The sequence below is a fragment of the Cavia porcellus genome, unplaced genomic scaffold (assembly GCF_034190915.1).
Source record: "Cavia porcellus strain 051 isolate PalLab524CR breed Dunkin Hartley unplaced genomic scaffold, mCavPor4.1 scaffold_7, whole genome shotgun sequence".
Classification (NCBI taxonomy): domain Eukaryota; kingdom Metazoa; phylum Chordata; class Mammalia; order Rodentia; family Caviidae; genus Cavia; species Cavia porcellus.
In genome coordinates this window covers 11534813-11558123 of record NW_026947490.1, presented here as the reverse complement: position 1 = coordinate 11558123, position 23311 = coordinate 11534813, and the positions used below count along the sequence as shown (strand labels likewise).

At 37.0% G+C, this 23311-nt stretch overlaps 1 protein-coding gene across 1 annotated transcript in view; it reads right to left on the bottom strand.

Moving 5' to 3' along the window:
- Window positions 1–320: 320 nt before the first annotated feature.
- Adamts5 (ADAM metallopeptidase with thrombospondin type 1 motif 5) overlaps window positions 321–23311 on the bottom strand; it is a 44817-nt gene continuing 21826 nt past the window's right edge. Inside the window, exons 4-9 of the mRNA XM_003467184.4 lie at window positions 21449–21616; window positions 13968–14251; window positions 12348–12531; window positions 11466–11641; window positions 9430–9605; window positions 321–7042 (exon numbers count right to left, since the gene is read on the bottom strand). Coding sequence (XP_003467232.2) covers window positions 6475–7042; window positions 9430–9605; window positions 11466–11641; window positions 12348–12531; window positions 13968–14251; window positions 21449–21616 — 1556 coding nt within the window. The 3' untranslated portion in view covers window positions 321–6474. The remainder of the gene's footprint in view (window positions 7043–9429; window positions 9606–11465; window positions 11642–12347; window positions 12532–13967; window positions 14252–21448; window positions 21617–23311) is intronic.

Below are 23311 nucleotides of genomic sequence, written 5' to 3'. Positions count from 1 at the left end.
GGAGAGATAATCTAGTACAAAGAACTTGAAGTAATAGTTTCACTGTACTTTGAGATAATACTGCCTATGCCAAAGTGAATGATGGGTGATAGAAGTTATAGAGAGTGTAGGATTTTCTTTTTCTTTTTTGGTACTGGATATTGAACTCACAACCTCGTGCTTGCCAGGCAGGCACTTATGCTGCTGAGCTAAATCCCCAGCCCATAGAGTCCAGGATTTCTTTGAGACCCCTTTTGCGATACCCATATTTTAAGAAAATTGAAAATAAATAGACAATAGTTTCCAACTCTAAAACATATTATATGCATACATACTTAACCTAGTTTACAATCTGTATTTATTGTGTCCACTGAAACCACAAAACCAACATTTAGTTTTACAGTTTTAAGTCACACACAGGAAAATACTTTACAAAATAAGATATTGCTCCTTAATGAAAAATATTACAGAAGAGACAGGTTCCAAACGGCTCAGTTCGAGTGGTTTATGAATAACAGAGCTGTTGTGGAATGCAGGCTACAAGATAAAGCAATGCTAGAAGTAGTTGATTTAGATCTGACAGTTGCCATAGCTAAAGAAACATTTAAACAAAACCCATTTTGGTTTTTCTAAGACTTTTGGTCTCTTCTACTGCATCATATGTGATCACTTCTGGAAAACTGAGGATAATAAGCAGCTTACAATTTTATATCTTATGTACATTTAAATCTTCATTATTTTTCCCTAACAATGAAAGCATATTTCAACACTTAAGAATCTCAACCATATCTACTTAGATTTATTACTTGTCTTTACTCAAATCAAATGATTTGTGCCACTGCTATTGTTAGCTGGAACACATTTCTGTAATCTGTTTATCTGCAGTGTCCATTTATGTGGGTGGTCTCCACTAACAGGTCAAGACTAAAACATAAGGAATATTTGGCAATTTGAATCGCAGCAAGATAAACCAAAAATATTTATGTCATGCCTGAATGTACGATGGAAAAATATTATTAAGAGTATATAGTTTGTAATCAAAAGTCTACTTGCAGTTACACAATATGGACTTCTAAATATGGACATTCTTAGTGTAGAAAATGTGTTTCTAATACAAGGTGAATTGCTAAAGAAAAAGTTGAGATATAGTCACTGTTTACCAAAAGCATAAAATATCACAAAGTTAACACAAATTAGGGTGAATATATCAAAGTTTGAATGTAACATTGATGGTTTAAAAATTCTGAAATGGGACTCATTTAAATATGATTTTGACTGGACAGACTTCGAGTTTTGATGACAACTTAAATAGCTTCAGATGTTCTTGTAGTCTATGTCACATACTGTTGGTTGGAATGATCATTGGTTATATTTACTTCCTGAACTTTGAGTATGGAATTATGCTGAGGCTTCGCAAAACCTCAGAGGTCTTTCTTGCAAATTGTAAGATCCCATAAAAATAAAAGTAGAAATATTATATTCAACAGTTGACCATGGAAGACATTAGCACCTCAGTAACAGTTCTTCATTGGATATGCCAGAGAAAAATGAAAAAACTGCCCCATTTTATTGATAAATGACAGTTTTACTTACACTATTGGATTTTGGATCACTGATGTGGCAATACATTATAGAAAGATGGACCACTGTTTATCTTTTTGTTAGACCTATGCAGTCCATAAGGACTTGTTAGTGGAGCCGCAAGATAAGGATTAGAGACAGCAAAGTTATGCTAAAGTGCTAGGAAGTGAGTAAGGTGCGGTTCACTGGGATAGCTACTGGACATGCCAAAGTTCTGTGCTCAAAACAAACAAGTTTTAACCACATAGCCCTTCAGCTTCCCCACAAAACCTGCAGTAGAGTTATGCTATGTCACCACGCATTTACTAGATGAGTGCTTTGCTGATGTGACCATCTTGTATTCCTATTCTTTTGGCTAATACCTGGTTCCACATTCCACTATTTTCTCCTACTTTAATTGAACTGTAATTTTCTCCTACTTTAATTATGCACTGTAGACTGATGTGTTTCATAATGATATAACCTAAAAAGTTATTTTCTAATTCAGACTAGCAGATGGGTGTTAGGAAAATATTTCAGCAGAGTAGTCAGGTCAGTTGATCTCCCACTGATAATATAAAACTATAGGTTGTTGGCAAATGAGAAAAATAATAGGAAAACATAAATTCCTTTTCTTTGAGTCTAAATGACAAAACATCTAGAACTTGTTTCTTATATGTACTTCTATACTCATGGTTATTTTATTTATTCATAGCTTTGAACTGTATGAAAATAAGGTATTTGGACTCAAATTTAATTGCAAGGATTTACTAATATCCACCCATTTGGCCAATGAAATTTCACATTCAGACCTAGATTACTAGCAAGATTTGGGCCTATTAAATTCAACCTTATTTTACAAAGCCATAGGACAAGTCCCAAACTTCTCAATCTGACTGCTGTCATCACCTCAACTGTTCAACTGCCACAGTTAGCCAAGAGTCAGGGAGGGAAGCAGAAGCAGAGATAGAGCCCACGGATTGGGCTGTAAGTCCAAGGATGCTTTGCCTTACTAGGGAATCTGTCAGAGGCAAGGTAGTGTTTTCAGAGTCTTGCTGCTGCCTCTCCCCAAGATAATTGTAGCTTTCGATGACGTAGAATTATAAAATAATAATATTTCATGTGATTAATGTTTAAAATCACTGGCACCTAAATCACAGAAATCCAATGTTTTGGTGCTCATCTACAGAATGCTATAGACACTACAGACTAAATGATACCAATTTCAGGCAGTGCTTCTCACACTGCAAAAGACCAGCTTTGCTTTCATTGCTATCCTTACCGCTCAAAAGTTGTGTGCTAAAGGACCGTCAGATGGCACATCAACAGGGCTTTGTGTGTATCCCTCATGTGAATGAACCTGTTTCTTTAATGTGTCTTAGCTTCTATGGAAAGCTTCTAGTTCAGGGATGATGAACTTTTGAGAACTTTCAGTGATGCAAAGAGCCTGCTGTGGCACGCGGGCCATAGATTCACCGCCTCGGTTCTAGGCTATCTGTATGCTCACATTTACAGCTTGCATCTTGTTTGATTCAATCAGCATTTTTTTCTTATCTGTGACTAGAAAACATTAGTGTTAATGACATATAAAAGACCTATTAATGTGGCTACAGGTAATGAACACTACTGATCAGGAAAGATTAAATTTAAAATTTCCTTGGAAAGAAGAATGATAGTATCAGAAGAAGGAAACATGGGAATATAAGAATATATACATACACTTGATTTGCACAGAAAGCTTTCAGTATAAAAAATTCAAAAGCAACCAGTGCTGTATATTATGTAAACACACAAAACTGTACTTTATACACAAACATGAAGCATAAATTATAAAGTAGGACAATAAGAGAACGCTTTAAATATAGAAGAATTTGCACATATTTTGTTAAATAAGAATAAATAATTTTGTCACACAAATTCACATACAAGTTGCAAAAACAATAAATTACTTATTCTTCAGTGCTGCAACTTTTTTTGTTTGTGATTCATCCCTTAATTCTTAGTTTAATGGGATAAAACTGTTTCCACAGGAAGGCAAAGGAAATTGAATTTGTTAAATAAATTGCAACAATGTTCTTATACTTCTGACCCACAAGGCAGGGCTTAATTTAACCTTTTCTATTCTAGAAGAGATAACTGATACTTTCTTCTGGGCTCCCTTGAGACTCAAAAAAACTTGATATGGAATGCTAACTTATGCAAATGAGATTAAATTCTTACAAACCTGAGCATTTTAAACAAACTTCTTTTTCTCTTTTCAACATCGTGAATCCTAGAACTTTTTTTTTTTTTAAATTCAAAATGCGGATACAGAAATGTGAAAGACAGTATTAAATCAGACTTGACTGAATCATAGTCCTACAGCAGTTTTCTTTTGCTCATCACCATTATTTTTTTTTAGCTACTAAACATTCAATTTCTCTGAATTTCAGTTTTCAGTTTATTCAAATTTTCTCAGGAGTTGAGACATACATTCCTCAGTCAATGCAGTGAAACTTGTTTAAAAAATAAAAAGAGGAGACTTAAAACTTAAAAACTTAAAAAACCTGAGTAGTGACTAATTTATTCTAAATGTTCTAGGATTGTTTCAGTGAGGAGTATAGAACTTCATGAATTTGGGAAACAGTGAATCATTGATAATACTATTATAAAACTATGAATATAATATGGTAAAGTAGAGTAGGAAACAACCATGTTTACTCTTCAATAAGTTTTAATGTTGCTGGAAATATAATCATGAAAGATGAAAATGAATTTTGTCACATTTGAATACTTGATTAAAATAATTTCAAAACTGGATAAAGTAATATTGAACTTTGCATTAATTTCATTCTCACAGTCAAATGTCAGTGTGAATTTAAAAGAATTTTTTTTTTCTTGAGCAAACTGACTATTTTGTTCCCTGTCCTTGGCCTTGTTATCTGGTGGTCTCCATCAAATCTAGGTTACTGGTCTTGTGCAGGTTCAATTCTTGAAATGATAGCTCCTTAAGATAAAATTACTACATCTGAAGCAAAACCATTCTATGCAAACCCAAAAAACGATTAGTGGTTTTATAAGACAGTTATCTCTCTTAAAAAATAATTTCTTAAGAAAATATTTAAAATCAGAAAAATATGTTTTCATGGCCCCTGAAATGAATGAATTAATGTGATATAGTGATACCAATTACATAATTCTTTTATAATAAAAATAGCTTATACTAAAAATAAATTCTCTTAAGTTTAATGGAACCCAATCAATGATTCCCTAAAATTCTTATATTTATATCTTTAACAATAGGCACATTTGGTATGGTTTATAAAATTTTATATAAAATGACTGGCTTTTTACTATGTCACAAAGAAAAATAAATCCTTATAGCCTGAACATCTTTGATTTTCTGAATTACGGGCATGTGGATAATGCAGTTTACAATCTAAAAATAAATTTTCATGCATGTGATTATAAAACATTTTCAATGCCTGATTCTTCAACATTATATATCCTATCTAGATAAGATATGTAAATAAATGCAATAGACTTCCTGAAAATCATAACATTTTTATCGCTCACTCATGTACTGGTAGAGTCTAACACTTTTCAAGTGGGAAAATCTTTCATACAGCAGGAATTCCTTATATTAAAATTAAGAAATTATTGCCTGTGGTGTGGAAACAGCTTACTAATGTTAACCACTTTTTAAAAAATATTAACTACATTAATGATAATTACCTCTTCTAGATGTGGCTTATTACCAAGTGACCTTTCATATTAAACCAAGCCAAAAAAGAAGTACAAAACACTGTAGATTTTCAGAACCTTAAATGAAACAGACAAACAAGCAAAAACAAACATTTTAAAGGCTTGCTGGTAAGAGGTATACCAATGTTGAAGGTGTTGGATGTAACAGAAATCTCTGTGCTGTGTGTTCTGTATGTATATTACACATTGTAAGATCGCAGTTCAGAGCCATGGAAAGAGCAAGCAGTGGTGAAAATACAAATTGAAAACATGGTGACATATATTTTTTTCTTTAAAATTTCAACACAAGGAAATTAATTTTTACTCTTGAATACTGTTCACACACACACACACACACACACACACACACACACACAGAGAGAGACAAACAAACACTATTTCTACATTCTATTGGTATGTTAATCTGGCTGGCTGCCTGGAAAAAAAAAATACAAGCAGCACAGGATTAGGTAGATGGACCCAGGTATACATTTAAATGACTAAATACACTGAGAGTTGTTTTTTCTTTTCAGAATTTCTCAGAAAATGCTTGCTGTTAAAATGCTTTTTGAATAGATTTTGTCTCTTGTAGTCAGAAAATATACTAAATCTTACTAAAACAGCAGCAAGTTCTTAATTTCCAGTAAAATATCCACAGCTCTTTCTGGAAACTGGGAGTTGAAATAGCTGTAGACCTACTTTGGTCAAACACTTTTTGATAGAAACACACACACACACACACACACACACAAATATAAATAGAACCAAGTGATATAAAGTGACATACCAAGGGAAAATGCACTTACAAACAGTAAAAATAAACTACCGTGTATCATGGGTGAAACTGATGATAATGCCTTTGAAGACATTCTATAAGAGGTAGGTGACAAAGGGGAGATTGTTCTGCTACCTTCAAATGTCCCCTGATTCTACATTCATTAATATTTTATGTCTGTACTTTTTGTTCTTGCAGGCCCAGGGGATGTTAAATAACTCCCAAGTTTTTCTATATTTCAAGGTCACCATTGTCACATCAAGCAGTGCACACAACTTCTTTTGGTCACAGAGAGCAGATTCTGCCCATAATTTGACTCTTGGTGACAATGACGCTGCAACGTGACTTTCTGTGCATGGAGTAGACCTCTTGTTCATCACAACTGTATCCGTGACACATCCTCCAGGTATCTTTGTGCATAAGAGCATAGTCGCGGGCTAACATTTCTTCAGCAAGCACTGTTTAAATGCAGAAGGCCTCTGGGAGAGAAGACAACCCTTTGCCAGCTTCCGGTTTCCATCCTGGCACTGCACCGTCCTTGTGTGCCAGCCTGTGTCACAGGTCCTTGAACAGGCGAGCCACGGGCCTGTCACCCACTGTAGCTGTGGGGTGTGCAGTCCCACTTTATTGCTGGCGTGGTTAGTGACAGAGTTTACTGCTGGAGTGGACTTCTTGGGAACAAAAAAACTGTAGCGGACATCTAATGCCTTAGTCGGATCTGTAGCGAGAATCTGCACAATCAGAATTTCTTTTGTGGCCGCGTAGCCCATGCCATGCAAGAAGTCATCCCGGTGGCTCCAGCCGCTGTAGTTCATGACTGTGCCATTGATGTCGATGATGGTCTCGGACGTGGAGATCATGTACTTCCCATTGATAAGATACTCACCGTTTTTCTTTTTCAAGGCTAAGTAGGCAGTGAATCTAGTCTGGTCTTTGGCTTTGAACTGCCGGACTTTTATGTGCGTTGCCCCTTCAGGGATCCTTACAACATCAGTGTAACCCTTACTGGAGGCAGAAATGTTCACAAAGAGCAGAGAGTAGAAAGGAGTTAAAAGAGGGAGAAGGAGAAAAAGAGGAAGAGAAAATCAGTAAACACTGCAATAGATAAACAAATAGTAACTCTCCAGAAAAACCTCATCTTAATATGACATCTTAATATATTTAAGAGATTAAGTTGGCTTTAAATTAAATTTTCGTGTGACAAAATAAAATTGCAGCTAGGTTATCAGACTGTACACAATTTTATCGAGATGCTCGAAAATAGGGTGATGACAACCTACGTTTATTTCAAAAATTTATACCAACTTCGTTTAACAAATTATATTCTATTACCATATATATCAATACTACCATATCATAAAGCTACTTTATGTTATTTTTGGCATAAAATGAGGTACATGGAAGTGTGAACCTCCAAAAAAAATGTATCTTTATTTAATAACAGAGAAATGATTGATGTTTCTTAAGTTTGCCTGCATATTGGAATTATCTGGGTGTCTTTTAGAAATTCTCAAGGCTGGGTCAAACCCAGACCCCTGAACCCCCATCTTTCAGAGTGAGGAGGTAAGAGCACTTTTGAAACTGTTGTTCAAGAGCCCAGATTTAGTAGTTGTTTGTCAGGAGGCAAAGTAGAGGCTCTGCTTCTATTTCTCCTGGAACTCTGGGTGCCATGAGGTAACACACTGACTGTAAGGTAAAACTGAGTAAATGGGTAACGAGAACTTAGTATTATCATAGAGGTTTTATTAAATTTTCTTGAATGCTTTGCCTCCATGTGACCTTTTCATAAACTGAATAAGGTGTTAGGGTAGGTGACAGATAGGATAGAATCTAAAGATCCATTGTCTACTCTGCGTAATGGGCCAAGGTATAATCATTTCAACTATCTCTAAACTTGGGGCAAATTCTAGGACAGAAATGCTAACTAGGCACCAAAAGATTATACCTGTATGAAGAAGTAACACTGTTGGCAAAATATTTGCCTTTATAAGAAATTTCACAATGATGTTCCCCTATACTATATTTACTTTATTTTCTTAAATACTCAAACAGAAATACCACTGCTTGTGCAGTTTGAAGTGTGTGAAACAGAATCGTCTACCAAACGTGGGCATTCCAGTTCCCACATTTAACCAAATACTATAATCAACTTGAAGGGATTGTGTTACATATCACACGCCTCTATCATGAATTTTTCATCTGTTCATGCGACATTAAAGGTAGAGATATTAATTGTCAACAGAAAAATTTAAAATATTCTAGTTAACATTTTTACAAATGCTTTTTAACCTTTGGTAGGAGAATGTATAGCAGATAGTAAATAAGGTATAATTTTATTTTATTATTTTTCAGGTATAATTTTAAAGGTAATTTTATTCCTAAGTTCACAGACTTCCTGCCTTCCTTTCCTGTTTTCTTCCTTTTCTCTTTACTTTCCTGCTCCTTCCTCCCTTTTTTCTCTCCCCTTTTCTTTCTCGATCCCTTCCCTCCATTTCCCCTCTCTCCCTCTTTACCTCCCTCCCTTCCTTCCTTCCTTCTTCTGTTACTTTTTTATAGGCCTGGCCCCATACAATTATGCAAATAATAGCAACTAAGATTGGTAAACCATACTTAACTCAAAATACATGTTTTAGTCATACATTCTTAAATCATATGAAAGAAAATTTTTAGTTCTTTGCATTGTTTAATATTTTAGTAATTTCTTATTGTTATCTGGTTTGTGTATCATTTTCAAATTAAAGATAACTCCCCACCTACATTCTGAACACAGAGAGACTCAACCCATACCATTCAATATGACTTTCTTTGCAAACAAGAAAAATAATTCTATATTCCATCAGGTCTTCTAGCCAGCTCAGCTATCATATGATAGCATTATATTGTATGCCAGAAATTGGCTATTTATGCCCTTATGCATTTCAAGCAGAACTGGAGAAGCAGGAGACACTGCTGTGTTTATTTCCTTATAGTGTAGTTATAAACCAGAATAGCGCTCTCTAAAACAGGACTATTACTCATGCCGCTGTAATTAACTGACATTTTTTTTCAAGAGGAAAAGTTTTTTCAAGAAGAACACAATCTACCAGCCATCCTTCCATAAATTATACTTTACAAATAATTAGTCTTCAAGAGATGACTACAGTGACTCCCCTTTTAGTTGTCTGACTCTCTAAGACCTTGAGCCCTGAGCTGTAGCAGTTGATAAGTATCCACTGAGCCACCAAAGTTTAATTCATCTTCTCTCCTCTGTTCTCAGATTCACAATATGCTCCTTGAGCAATGTTAGACTGTCTCCTACAGAGAGCTGACGAGGTAATATGAGTCCTCTGGTATCAAGTTTGCATTTAAAGCTTCATTCAATTCGTAGAAGGGCAGGGATTTGCTCACATTACCTTTTTTTATTGAAGGTTCCAATAACCTTTGTACAACTGGAGTTGTCCCCGCCACATACTCCACATTTGTCATATTGCAGCTTTGATCCAATGATTCCATCACAGCCAGTGCGCACACATTTCCCTCTCACACAGACAGAATTACTGTATGGTCTGCATTCGGTCCCATCGGTCACCTGAAACACAACAGGCACCTCAGCAGTGGAGCACATCTGGGCATCAGTACTTGTTCGTTTGGTAAGTTAGCAAGCTCGAATTTGAGTTTGATGGGATTAAATCATACATTGAAAAAGAGCAAGCAGTCACCAATCAACCACTTAGTTTTCACAAACATTTAACTGGAAAAATATTTTTCTTACAGCAGCAGGAAGATTTGGAGATGTTTTGGTTATGCACCTTTCCTTGAACTTACTTCCCAATATGTTAAGTACTTCAAGGTACTAATCTCTGTTTTTGACCACATAACAAGTTCCCACAGCATTTCAGTGGTACCTCGGTTTACAAACTTAATTTGTTCTACAAGTTTGGAAAAAGATGCCCACGATTATGCTTGTGTGATAAAGATGACCATGGTCACCTGATGCAGTTTGTAAACAAAAACAAAATTTTGCAAAAGGCTTCTGTTTGTGGATCAAGGTTTTTGCAAATTAAAGCACTCATGAACTGAGGCATCACTGCACTGTAGTTTTTCACACCGATCAGAACCACTTAATATATGAGGCTGTCACTCCTGTAAACAGCTGAACATAGAAGGTTTAAGGTCACAGAGATTCTTCTTTGTTGCATAAAGGTTATTATAGCAATAGGTTGAAAATTGAAGTTATTCAAATCGTGTCATAGGTGGAAAAACATTCTCCATTGTGTGTTGCACTGTTAAAAAATGAAATAGGAACAAACAGGTAACAGTAAAAAATAGACTTGAGGGATCAGAAAAGTACCTACTGAAGGACATTGAATATATTTCAAATATAGAAATCAGTATAGGTTGTTGAAAAGCTAGTTAAAATAGCATGTAACTATAAACATTTGTGGCTTGCCCAAGTGAGTCTATGTAACATAAATATGAATTTTTTGATTTGTGTGCATACAAAACTCTATTTTCATACGTGTAAATGTGAGTGAAGGGCTGTGTGTGTGCGTGCGTGTGTGCGTGTGTGTGTGTGTATGTAAACTGAAGTAAAAAATACTACTATAGATTAACAGTTCCCCAGATGGTGTTATTTCAAAATGTTGTTTTTATCTCTCTGTAATACTTTTAATGAAAATGTAGTATTCCAAGGTGTAATACAATGTTTAAGAATTATATAAGTTAAATAATAGCTTATTTTTCAACAACATATATATCTAAAGGCCAGTTTCAGAAGTGTTTTAAATGTGGATCTGTTAGAAAGTTAAAAATTTAGTCTTTTCCAACTGAGGCCCAACAATTCAAAAACAAAAACAAAAAACAAAGTCTGTGGTATATTTAGAAAATGCTATTCTGTGAAAAATAAGGAATGAGATATCATTCACATTAAAGGTTCAAGACTTATTTGGGGGGCTGGGGATTTAGCTCAGTGGCATAAGCGCCTGCCTTGCAAGCAGGCAGTCGTGAGTTCGATCCCCAATACCGATAAAAAGGAAAAAGACAAAAAAAAAAAAAGACTTATTCGAAAGCGTGCATCAGAGGTGGTGGGCTTCCTCCCATCTTTATAATTCAGCAAAAATTCTTATAGTTCCTTCAGCAAATGTGCCTAAGACACACTGGTTGTTTTCTTGGCTATTTTGAAGTTAAGGTCACATTTTACCTTCCTTGACAGTGAGTTATGCTTTTCAAAAATAGCTTTTTAAAACATTTACTTGTTCAGTTCTGTTTTAAATTATTCATTGTATAAAGTTTGAAAAAATGGAAATTATAGAGATGAAAATAAAAACCTTCCCCAATCCAGCCACCCCCCAAATAATGACTGTTTGTATTCGGCATCCGCAGGCTTCCTTTTACTAAATAATTTTCACTGAGGATGCTCCTTGCTTCTGGCCAGTAAGGGTGTTGTTACCTTTGGAGAAAAGACCACATAGTAGCCTGTACCCTTGGCTCTGCAGGTCAGTTTGCACACATCACCCGGCAGGACTCCAGCATACTTGGGAACCCACTCCACGAACGTTTTGACTCCTTTTGCATCAGACTGATAGCCATTTTTAGCCTCACACTGCTCATGACGAAAAGATTTACCTAGGGAACAAAACACATTACATGAATACTTTATTTCCTCTGCAACTAAATTATAATTTTAAAAGAAGGTTGCTATTCTTTTCAATCACAGAAGGATTTTATTGATATGGAGTTGAAAAGAATTTGAGTTTTTCTTCTAATTCTCTGAATACATTTTTCTATAATAATTTAAAAACCACTCACATATTTGTTATTGGTTTGAACATTTCTGGGGCTGTGTAATAATAGGATAAACACTATTTTTCCAGCCTTCCCTATTTAATTCTGCTAGGACACAAATTACATGTGTTTCATGGTGGTTATGGACTCTTGGGAGCAGCTGTTGGTGTTTGAATCTGGATATCTCCCCAAAGCTTCATGCAGTCAGGGAGATGGGCTTCTAGACTTAGTGAGTGACTCATGGTTCAGCACTGGGATTATGGCTGTGAGGGCCACACCCAAGTGGGCGTGGTCTACCTGCAATATACACGACAGAAGAGTCTTCTTTCCATGTTTCCTCTCTTTGTGCCCTTTTAATCCTGTTGCTTCTGGTATCCGGTGCAGCCTCCATATTGTCCCTCAACCACCTCACCCTGCCTTGGAGCCAACAGATTATGGACTGAAACCTCCATCAACTGTAAACTAAATAAACCCTCCTTCCCTCATTTTGTGTGTCAGGTATTTTGTCTCAGTAATGAGAAAAAAAGTACCCTAGAGAGCAGCGTACCATTTGGTGGGCAGGGCGTGACACTGCAGGATCGGTAGATGGCCCTCTTCCCCGTGCAGTAGCGGCCACTGTTTCTGGGTGCAGGGTTATTGCAGTGGCGGTAGGCAAACTGTACGCCACCCCCACATGAGCGAGAGCACTGGCCCCAGGGCCCCCAAGAACCCCAGTTCCCGTGACTTGATGTCTGAAATAGAAAACAGAATCCAGTTTAACCCAAAGAGGAAGAAAACATCCAAATTGTATAGTACTTCTGGAAATCACTTGCATGAGATGATACAGCGGGAACTTCAGGACAGATGCAGCTCAGTCTTCACTGAGCCTAGCAAGGTCATGCTCTGGAATTACAGCACATTTGCAATTCTAAAGCAATGCATTTTTCCCTGGACCCCATTCCCAGTACCAAAGAATCACCCTAGACACTCCTTCACAAAGATTTCCTCTTATTTTCTCTCGGTCATTTGAATTATGCTTTCTGATACAGTCAAGTCTGTTCCCTATCACCGAACCATGTTGACTCTTTGTGACTTGGATCTTTAATGAAATACATAATGCTAATGGTCTGCATGATGGCAAACACTATCGGATTGTGTCTGCATCATGTACTCTCTAGCCTTAAAGTTCTGCAGTTCCTTTGTTAACATCACACATTCTGCCTGTGATAGACCCTAGTACATATACTAATGTCTTTGAGCTTGGCTTGGCGTAATTCCTAATTAGATGTGACATGCTAAAGGGCATCTGTATCCTACTTCCACACACCCCCACAGGGAAAACATGACCTGGGTGCCACTCCAAGACTATTCTTCTGGAAACCTTCCAAGAGGAAGCTAACATTCCCAAAGGCAACATATTTCAAACAATTTTTCCCATACAACATGTGCGGAACTGCCCCTGGCTGCTGGTGTTGGGCGTCTGATCATGCCTGAGCTGGTGACAGCCTGAAAGACATGGCCAAGGAGCTCAAGGCAGCCTTGAATTTTAGGGGTCTGGAAAATCTTGCAAATGACAGTGAACAGTCTGTTCTGGCCTTGAAGATTGAGGAGTCAGATACTGACCTGAAGTTCGACTGTGCATTTAGCAGTAGAAATACTTCCCTGGAGTTTATTGTAGCTCCCAAAGGTAGATGAACTTGGAATCACGGTAAAATATGGTCATAGAGGAGGCTGTCAAATAATTACAAGAACTCTAACATAAGCTCTGCTACTTACTTTCTTGTTCAATTTATTTACTTATTTATTTGGTACTGGGGATTGAACTCATGACCTCAAGTTTGCCAGACAAGTACTTGCTTGTGCAGCTGAGCTATATCCCAAGCTGTTTATTTAAATAGATATGCTCTGATAACTTAAGAGGAGTTTAAAAGTGAACTTCCAAAGACGATTGCTAGGACCCTACTTGGGGTCTCCATCAGACTCTGGGGTGCATGTGTATTTGTGGAAGGCAGTGATATGAAGAAATCCCTATTACCTGTACATTCCCCAGGATTCGATTACTGAGAATGGCAACTATGGGTAAAAGATGAAGCTTTCCTGGATCCCTAGAAGGCAAATGTTTTTCCTAGGAAAAGAAGCCTTCCCATGACAGTGCCACATGACTTTCAGGCTTTGGGTGATCACTTACTGAGTAGTATTTCTTCTTGGTTTTGTCCACGCACTTGCCCTGCAGGCAGATTCTCCCCTTCCCGCAGGGCGTCCCTTCCACGGCTGGCAGCTTCTTGGTCAGACACACCATCTGGCCCTGGCGCACCACGGCACACCACAGCCGGGCGCACACATCCATGCCGGGACACACAGAGTATTCAGGCCCGAAGGTCAGGTTGCACTGCTGCGTGGCATCATAGGTCTGTCCCGGCAGCTCCTCTGGGCTTGGGATCTGCTTCCGCGGCACGTCTAGCAAACAGTTACCTAAAAGAATAACCGAGATTGACCACAGCTGTGGGTTTAGGCTTCAGACCAAGATCAGAGATCTGAAAATGTGAAATAAATCACAGAAGGTTAAGTGAGGAATGGTTCCTCGTATATGAGAGTTCCCAAGTATAAAGAAAGATTAAAACAAGATGGATGATAGGAAAGAGACTTGGTGGGGATGGGAAAGGAACCTGGGGAGGAGGCAAAAGAAGGTTACAAAGGATTGTGGTGTGATATGTGTGTACCAATTCCCACAATGAACGCATTCATTGTATATAACAAACATATGCTAAGGAAAAGCTCTTAAAAATGAAATGCTCTCGGTGATGCTGAAGCACAAAGCACCCCTAAGTCTGCACTGTGATGCCCTAAAGATGATGTGTGTAGGGCAAGGTGGGTAGACTCCAGCATTCTGCATGGTTGATGCATTCTGGTGTATCTATAGGGTGGGAATTAGTATGATTGTAAGGAATTATTGTTTAATACTTAGCTACAAAAACAGCCACCTTGCTAATTTACCAAAAAACATTCAGATGGACCCAGAGGACAAGCGATAGTGGAATTTACAATAACAATTCTCTTCCTCCCCAACTTTGAGAAACAGAGTATTCTAGATACTCTGTATCTCAGCTAATATTTCCAAATTATTCTTTTCCACATGTGCTTAGCACATGTCTCCTTTGCACTAATGCCATACACAATAACCAAGGTGGTATTTCATTTACTCTTGGATTTCCTGAGTGAGCATTTGCTCAGCACCTACGATACTCTAGAACACATTCTATGTATCAAGAATACAGGAAAATGACCCCGATCTATACCTCACAGCTCCTGACTAAAGTGAAGGGGATAGACCGAATAAAATATTTCTCCTAGACTGATTTTAATAAAAAGCTTTTCAAAATTTACAGAATAAAGGAGTGGGCCATAAATGTAGCTCAGTGGCACAGCCCCTGCCTGGCAAGCACAAAGGCCTGGATTTGATTACTGGTAGAAAAATAAACAAACAAATAAATAAAGGAGTGATAGGAGAGGAGAAGAAAGGACTAGGACAGACAGTGTTTATAGTCTTCTCCTTTTTCTTCCTTTTGTAGCTGTTCTTTCATGGAAGTGGTGCATGTTGGGTATTCTGAGTACATCTGTTAGTAGAGGTTGGTGTCTTACGGGACTGTAAGGGCTGTGTGTATGGGGACAGGAATCAGGTGGGGAGCCCACAATGCAAAGTCAGAGGCTCAAATGTGCTTCTCCCCAAGGAATCCCTTCCTTAGGAATCCCTGCCTATTCCTTCTATCACACATCCATGCATGCATATTTTCTATTAGTGTCTGGGGTTTAATCTTGTTTACTTGTTTTCAGGATTCATGCACTGATTTTAACAATAGTAAGAATAATGCATGTGTCACAGTTACATGCTATTCTCAGTTCTTAACGTGTACCAGCTTTCGTAATGCATGAAAAGCCTATAAGATAGATTTGCTTATTTTGTTCTACAGAAAAGGAACTGAAGACAACAAAAGATAGATTGGATCATTTATCCATAGTGACATAACAAAACACGAGGGCTTCGTGCTCAAACTCTCCCTTCTCTTCATTTACCACATTGCCTCAGGCTTGTGAACATCTGTTTAATCTGTCTGATTCTTTTGCTGGAGGGCAGGTATGTGTAAAAATCCTTTAAATAGGGACTATCATGACTCATGGTAAAACCATGACCTCAAGTCCAACCCTGATGAAATACTACATGGCTGAGTACTTCTGGTCAGCTGGTTAACTTTTCTCTAATTTATTTTCAAGATACTAAAATGTTTCTTTCTAATTATGACACTCTAAAAATAATCCTAGCTAACAAGATGCAAAGAGATAAAAAAATGTGAAACAATTATAGTTGCTTTTTTTGTCCAGGCTGTTTAACAGATTTTTAGATGTATTATTCTTTGCGTTCAGTAGAAGAAAACTGTGTATTCAAGTCCCTACTTTTCACTAAGAAACAAACTATAATGCACGTTTTAAGTGTACTGAAAATGTTTTTACAACCACAGTCAAGTTTCTTCAAAGTGAACACATTACACCCACTTGTCCATGTGTGATGAAGGCATTATATGAAAATGAATAAAGACCCAAGTTCCTATTTAACTTCTGAGCCAGGGTGTTTGAAGAGGTAAAGCTTCTTAAGACAAGCCAGAAAAAGCATTAGTAACAAGTATTCTGCCAAAGAGACCTCAGGAGGAAAACATCAAGTTAAAAGAAAAACATCAAACTCAAGTGAATAGAAAAAAATTGTAGTAAGTCCTCACTAAGCCTCATTTATAGAGAGAGCAAGATTAGGCACTTCAGAATGCCACGAAGAACTTATCACCACTGCTCCATAAACAGGCAGGAGCTCTTGCTAAGGCAAGTTGCTAAGGTTAGAAGCGCATCAACAAGTCTGAGTCAGCAAGGAAGCTTTCCAATTCTTCAAAAGTGCTGTTTTAAGAAACTTGAACAAATTTTACTAAAAAGCACAGATCACAGGACTGAGGAACTAAATATTAGCTGGGAAGTCTTTGCCATGTATGAGTACATTTATCCTGAGTCAAAAGAACTCACCCACTCACCATGCATAGAAAACTACTGACCAGCATTTTATCTCAATAACCGATGAGTGAAAAGAAATACAAAACATAGTTTGAAATCTGACTACAACAAAGAGACCTGGAGATGCGGCATCTCTTTACAAAGCTTCACTCAGTACATTTTAAAAAGCAAACAACCCATTTGTTTTCCTATTAAAAATTAGGTATATCTGCTCAATGATGCTTATTTCCCTAAAAGTCATATGGAGATGACCTCTGTTTGCTTAAAATAAACTGGTTTCTTTCACTAACGGACTGCCACTGATTCATCACCCATATTCTAAGTTTTAGGTCTTCTACTGATTCTTGTTTACCCTGAAACATGTCCACTGACTTCATTTTTATGATAAATTGTGATTTTTACAATGGAATAGGTATAGACACCTGTAAGCCATGGCGGGTTCTTGCTGAGAAATAAAGACAGTAAATCATTATGGAGCCTAATTCTAAACCTGAAGCTATAAAATACTTAAAATCTAAGTGGAACCCAACTGGACATGCATGTGTCATTCTTAATCATCTTTAATTCCTGTAAGCCCTTTCCCTTAGGTCCTCTCTTTACCCTTTCTTACCTCCAAAAAGCTTGACTTTTAGCTGGCGTCTCTCACATAGTTTTAAATTTACGCTGGTCTGAAATTCTATGAGGGCTTTTCTGTGAACATTTTTTTTTTCACTTTGCTGTTTCACAAATTGTGAAGTTGCTCCTTCCTTCCTTCCTTCCTTCCTTCCTTCCTTCCTTGCTTCCCCATTTTTTCCCCGTCCTTCCTCATCACTGCGCACCGTGCACTCAGGATACAACTCATGCGGCTATCTTTATTGGCTTCAAGGTTATTAAGCGTTTGAGAAAGGAAATTCAATAACCTGCTGTCGCTGCACAATTTATCTGCCAGTGCTTACCTTTAGTTTAGAAGACCACACTCCTGGCCTGCTTGCCTACAGCTTACTTGTATAAACACTGCAGAATTTCTCCAAGTACCTCAGCCAGGAGAAAGGCAATCCTGTGACACATGGATACTTCTTTCTGAATCACAAATCTCCAGAAACAGTTACTTCTGAGTGAGCACACCACTGACTTCTCAACCATTACCTAATTGCTACGTATTTCTTGCTGGATCTAAATAAGTGCTCAGTTCCAGTGAATTTAAATTTGGCAGTGGTCAAGGGCTACAAATGTCCAACTACTTAAAGCTAATAATTTTAAAAACACATCAAATGCTTTGAATTTAATTTTACTTTAAGATCTCATCTTTCCAATGCTGCTGGATGCAGGAAGGAGAAGGAGAAGATATAATGCATAAATGGATTTTCCAGATAAAATACTGTTTAGGTAGGTTCAAAAAGTTACACAAATTTTGTGAGCATACTCCCTTAAACATAATAATGACTTTGATGCCTTTATGTTAGTGTCACCATTTAACCTTCCTTACCTGAAAATCTTTTTTTTTTTTTTTTTTTTTTTGGTCTTTTTGAGACAGTTTCATAGTGTAATTCAGGCTGGCCTTGTCCTCACTTTGTACCACAGGTTGGCCTGGAACTTGCAGTGATCCTCCTGCCTCAGCCTCCTGAGTGCTAGGATTATAGGCATGCGCCACCACGTTCTGTGGAAAATCACTTCTTCTATGTATGAATTATTGTACCATGTTGAAATATGCAGGTATCTTTAGGGCTAGTAATAGTGTGATAGGCTTTTTGAATTTTGGAAAACAGTGCCAGACCGCTATACTGTTTATGTTTTAGGGCAGTATTTTACAACTTGTATGGCTTCTCTCTTGCGGTCAAGCAATATCATTTCCTGCCATCAGTGGATCTGTCTGAAGCCCTCCTCACCCCCATGACTATTTTATTACTTAGGAAGGAAAAAGAGCAGCACTGTAAAATATGAATAAGTAGGGTCTAAGTGGGCCGCCGAGTAGTTTCCTGAGTGACAAGGTTTTATGACGTGGTTTCCCAAAATCTGTCACTCTTGGAGAAAACATGCATTTCTTTGTTTTTCCATCATCTCGGGCTTTCTTGTTAAAATGAGAGAACCTCAGATCTCTCAAAATCGTGTTTACTAGTTCTATGGCCAACTTTTCACCTACACTGACTTAGTTTTTTGGTCTTAATTTTTTTTAAACCATTAAAGTCTTTAAATTCACAACTCAACAACAGTGCTACAGAAAAGTACCAGTTTCAACTCAGTATCTGTGGATGCTATTTTGAAAGGAGACACAACTGAGCTTTGTCAGTTTCAGATCACTTTTTTTTTTTTTTTTCAATTTTTGGAAATTAAGCATTTTATGAGAGACTTATAAAATAGATATTTTAGTATGGTTAAAACAAACATCTGTCCAAGAAAATCCAGTCTATTTAAAAATGACAGATTTTAGAGGTGATTAGATTGATTAGTAAATAAATGAATAAATAGTACATGTTCTGCCTAAAGAATTCTCATAATTGAATTTGGTTATACATATTACCAACTTCAATTATCAGAATATATATATTATAATAATATATATATGTATAATACATGTATAATATATATTTTATATATATATATATATATATATATGAAATTTGAATAGTTTTTATCAATACAAATGGATAAGACCTATTCACATTCAAATAATGTGCCTAGTTGCTTCTTGTCATGAGTCCTTTGGAACAGGGATAGAGATAAGTTTAGAAAATACATAAACTTGTTATAAATTTGTTTTTCTAATCAGAACTTCTTTAAATAAAGTATGAACTTCTTTAAATAGAGTAAAAATGTTATGAAGTGGAAACAATGCTCAAAGTATTGCATAGAAAATAAGGTCATAAATTTCACAAAATGAAACAAACCACTGTAAAATTATGGCAACAAGAAAAAAATTCTAAGCAGCATTTTAAGTCATTGACCTAATACGTATACAGGAAAAAAATCTGATTCCATTTTAGTCGTAAGTGTTTGCTGCCTTAGCAACTAAATCCATACATTTAATGATTCAAGATTTAGCTCAACCCCTTGGAATGTGTAATGTGTGATTTTGAAATAAAATACTAAGGTTATTCGATGTTCAGAAAATTTGAAAAATATATAAAAGTAAAGGTAATTTTAGGAGTGAAGAGTTAAGGTTCCAGTGGAGAAACACTTTATTACACATTGATTTGATCAAGGCAGTTAGATACATAAAGCAAACATTGATTTAAGGACTTACCAGCATTTAATCAGCACTGTAAATTGAATTAAATGTAAATTAACATTTTTTATTAGTTAAAGGAAAGGCATAGTACATTGGTTCCTAGTATAAGTTCTAAGACTTCAAGATATTTGGAGATTCTTTTGAACAACAAAAGGCACTTACTTTATATGGAGAGTAATTTTAAACCACATTGGCCCTAGGTTACTTTTAGAGATAGAAAATATCAATAGTAGTAGCAGGGAAACCCTTACTAGTTCATCACTAAGCAATAAAAATGACTAATGAAAATCTTTAGGGGGTGTGATATTAAAAAATTCTGTAGCTGAACTTCTTTTTGTCTGAAATGAATATATCATTCCTGTGAGGACAAAGTTCAACATGCCTAACACACTAAGACATTGTGAAAATATTAAGTCATAGGCATTGTGGAACTGAGAAAGGTAATTATCACAGCCCTTTGAACCACACATATAAGAAAATGTAATGAGAAAATTATGAGCAGAATTTCTTTCATATTCAATTTAATTACTAGTTTTAGGAAGACAGATTTTTAGATGACAAAAAAGAATGTCATTTTCTGTAAAATGAGAAAGGAACAATGTGATTAATGTAGATCTTTTTCAACTGTGACCTTTCTGCCCTCCTGGGTTCCTATTATTTTAAAATAATAAAAGATGCTATGAAATGTGCAATCACCTGTTTCAAAAAGTAATTAGGGACCAGGGCCTACTATTTCTAAACATTGTGACTTCCTTTGCATTTTTATATAACTTGCAGAGCTAATCCTAGCAGTACAGCATTGAGTAGAGAAAGCTATATTCTGAAACTGTCTCTAAAGGACAAGTCCAAGGTCTTTCTCTGACATTTTTAAAGTGCTATTCCTGTTCTGCAGTTTTGTTCCTTTTAGGAGAATCTGCTGTCAGAATGAAGTCGAATTCTTCCAGTCAGTGAAAACCTAGAAAGCTTCCTTTCCTGGACTGATGTTACCAAGAAGAGAATCTGGTAGAATTGTCACCAACACCTTAGCCACCTCCCTGTAGTGGGCGACAAATAACTCAAGTAATTCTGAGACTTATATTAAGAGCAGGCAAACAAAGATGTGTGCCAAAGTGCTCACAGGAAGCCAGTGGTGAAAGAGGGAATAAAAGCCAGGTTTTCCGGGCACTGGCTAGGCACTCTGTGTGGTCTCCCACATTGTTTGTGTCTTGAATCGTTCCATTCAAAACATACTACCGCTGTAATGCCACCAAGGACGTTGGCATCACATAGAAACAGTAAGTTTGCATTGCTCCTTTTCTTTCCCTGTCTCAACCATTGTCTGGAGGCAAGATGAATGCTATCGAAAAGGTGGGAAATGAAGCTGCCAAGAATCCCCAACTGCTGTTCTGAGCCCGAGTGCTCCTGGTGATACATACCATGGCCATCGTCCAGGAATTCGGTCATAGTGGCTGAGGTGCATTTCGACCAAGGTTTTGAAGCATCAATGCTGGTTAAGATGGAAGACATTAAGCGCTTATCTTCCGTCAAACCAAAATTCTCCTCACAGAATTTGGAATCATCATGAGAGAGGCCAAGTAGATGCCCTGAGGGAGACAGACCACAGAGAAAATGCACATAAGAGAGACAATAAAGGAAGCAAATAATGGGTGAATGTGGGTTTCGATTTCTGCCTGACAATTGTGTTAGTTAGCACTTGACTTTTTTTGCCCCTTAATTATGGATGAGTTCATTCTAACTGCCTTCTCATTCAGACAGAGATTGGATTCCCAGGGAAATAAACTCTGCCTGAAGTTATTGGAACAGTTCTGTAGGGGTAACATTTGGCTGAAAATTGAAAAATTAAAGTAAGAAGTGGATTTTTCCCATAATTCATCTGGGTCACATATGCTCATTGGCATGTGGACACAAAGCCTGATTTAGAATTGAGACTTTGTGAGGCAACTGCGAGATTATGTCATCGACCTTACCACATATTATTTTGTTTGTCTAATTTTCTGCTTCTTCTGATCCACCTATGCCCGCTGAGATCGAAGAGCACCCACTGCCATTCACTGTGGTAAGCTTTCTAGTCTATCTTACTGGCACACAAGTCACAGGCATTGAATAGATGTGTTCTAAATGTCAGTGATTTCTATTTTTTTGGTCAAGTTAAATAGTTACATCAGATGACTCGGGGAGGAAGAGAAAAAGAAATGGAATCGGTAACCTTTCAGCTCCATGCAAATGTAAGCTTGTTTCATATCCTTTTAGTTATTTAGTAAACAGCTTATTTTGAACATACACACATCTATATTTAAGAAATTTCTAATAAACCAACAGACCCACCATGGAGTGTTAGAGAACGAAGAGCAAACAGACACTGAGAGGTGAGTGAGTGTGCAGAAGTGCTCAGACAGGTTGTGTTTGTGGAGGATTTTCCAGTGTGCTGTCCGCAACCCCAGCCCTCAGTCAGGCACTTTGTCTCCCAGTCTGTGTTACCTCTTTGCTGTAACCCAAGTAAGTTCCTTTTATTACCCATGATTAATTTCCCTACAATCTAAGAATAAAATAGCATTAGCAAATATATCTAAAAGATATTTTTAAAAAGACTCAGGTCAGCAATCTGAGCATTTTATAGCAACTGTGAAGAGACAAGTCATTCTAGTGTTGTTTACAGAAAAGCTTTCTTAGATCATATAAAAACCATTGGAAAAAAGCAAACTGATTGCTGTATTCTCCTCAGGTTCCTGAATGCCGGCACAAGAACTCTGGCCATTCTATTAAGAGTCCAGTGCACACCATTAAAACACAGAGATGAAATCTTATATGTGATATTCTAGCTACTTTGGGCCAACTTATTAAATAACCAACACCTCATAACCAGACTGCTCACTGAGCAGCTCGGTGCTGCTGTGAGTAATCTAAGTGACTAGAGTTTGGCAGTCCTGGAAGTCCCCACACACTTGTGCCATTTGTTTGGTTATTAACATCAACGGTATTCATGAAGCTAACAATTTCTCTCTGGGAAAATTTTCTACTACCACTCACCATTTATTTAGTAAGTGGCATGGACATGCACCATAGTTTATAAACTATGACCCAAATAATACATAAATGAACTTTTGCAGGGACTCATCCAGTTTTTGAGTGGTATACTGTGATTTTTAGGGAGCTCACAGCTCATAGAAAACTACTGAAACCGACAGTTCTTCAAATACTTGCTGAAAATCTGCTCTACAATTTCTGAATTTTATCTGCTAATGCTGTGGGGTTTATGTGAGAATTTCATACAGGGAAAA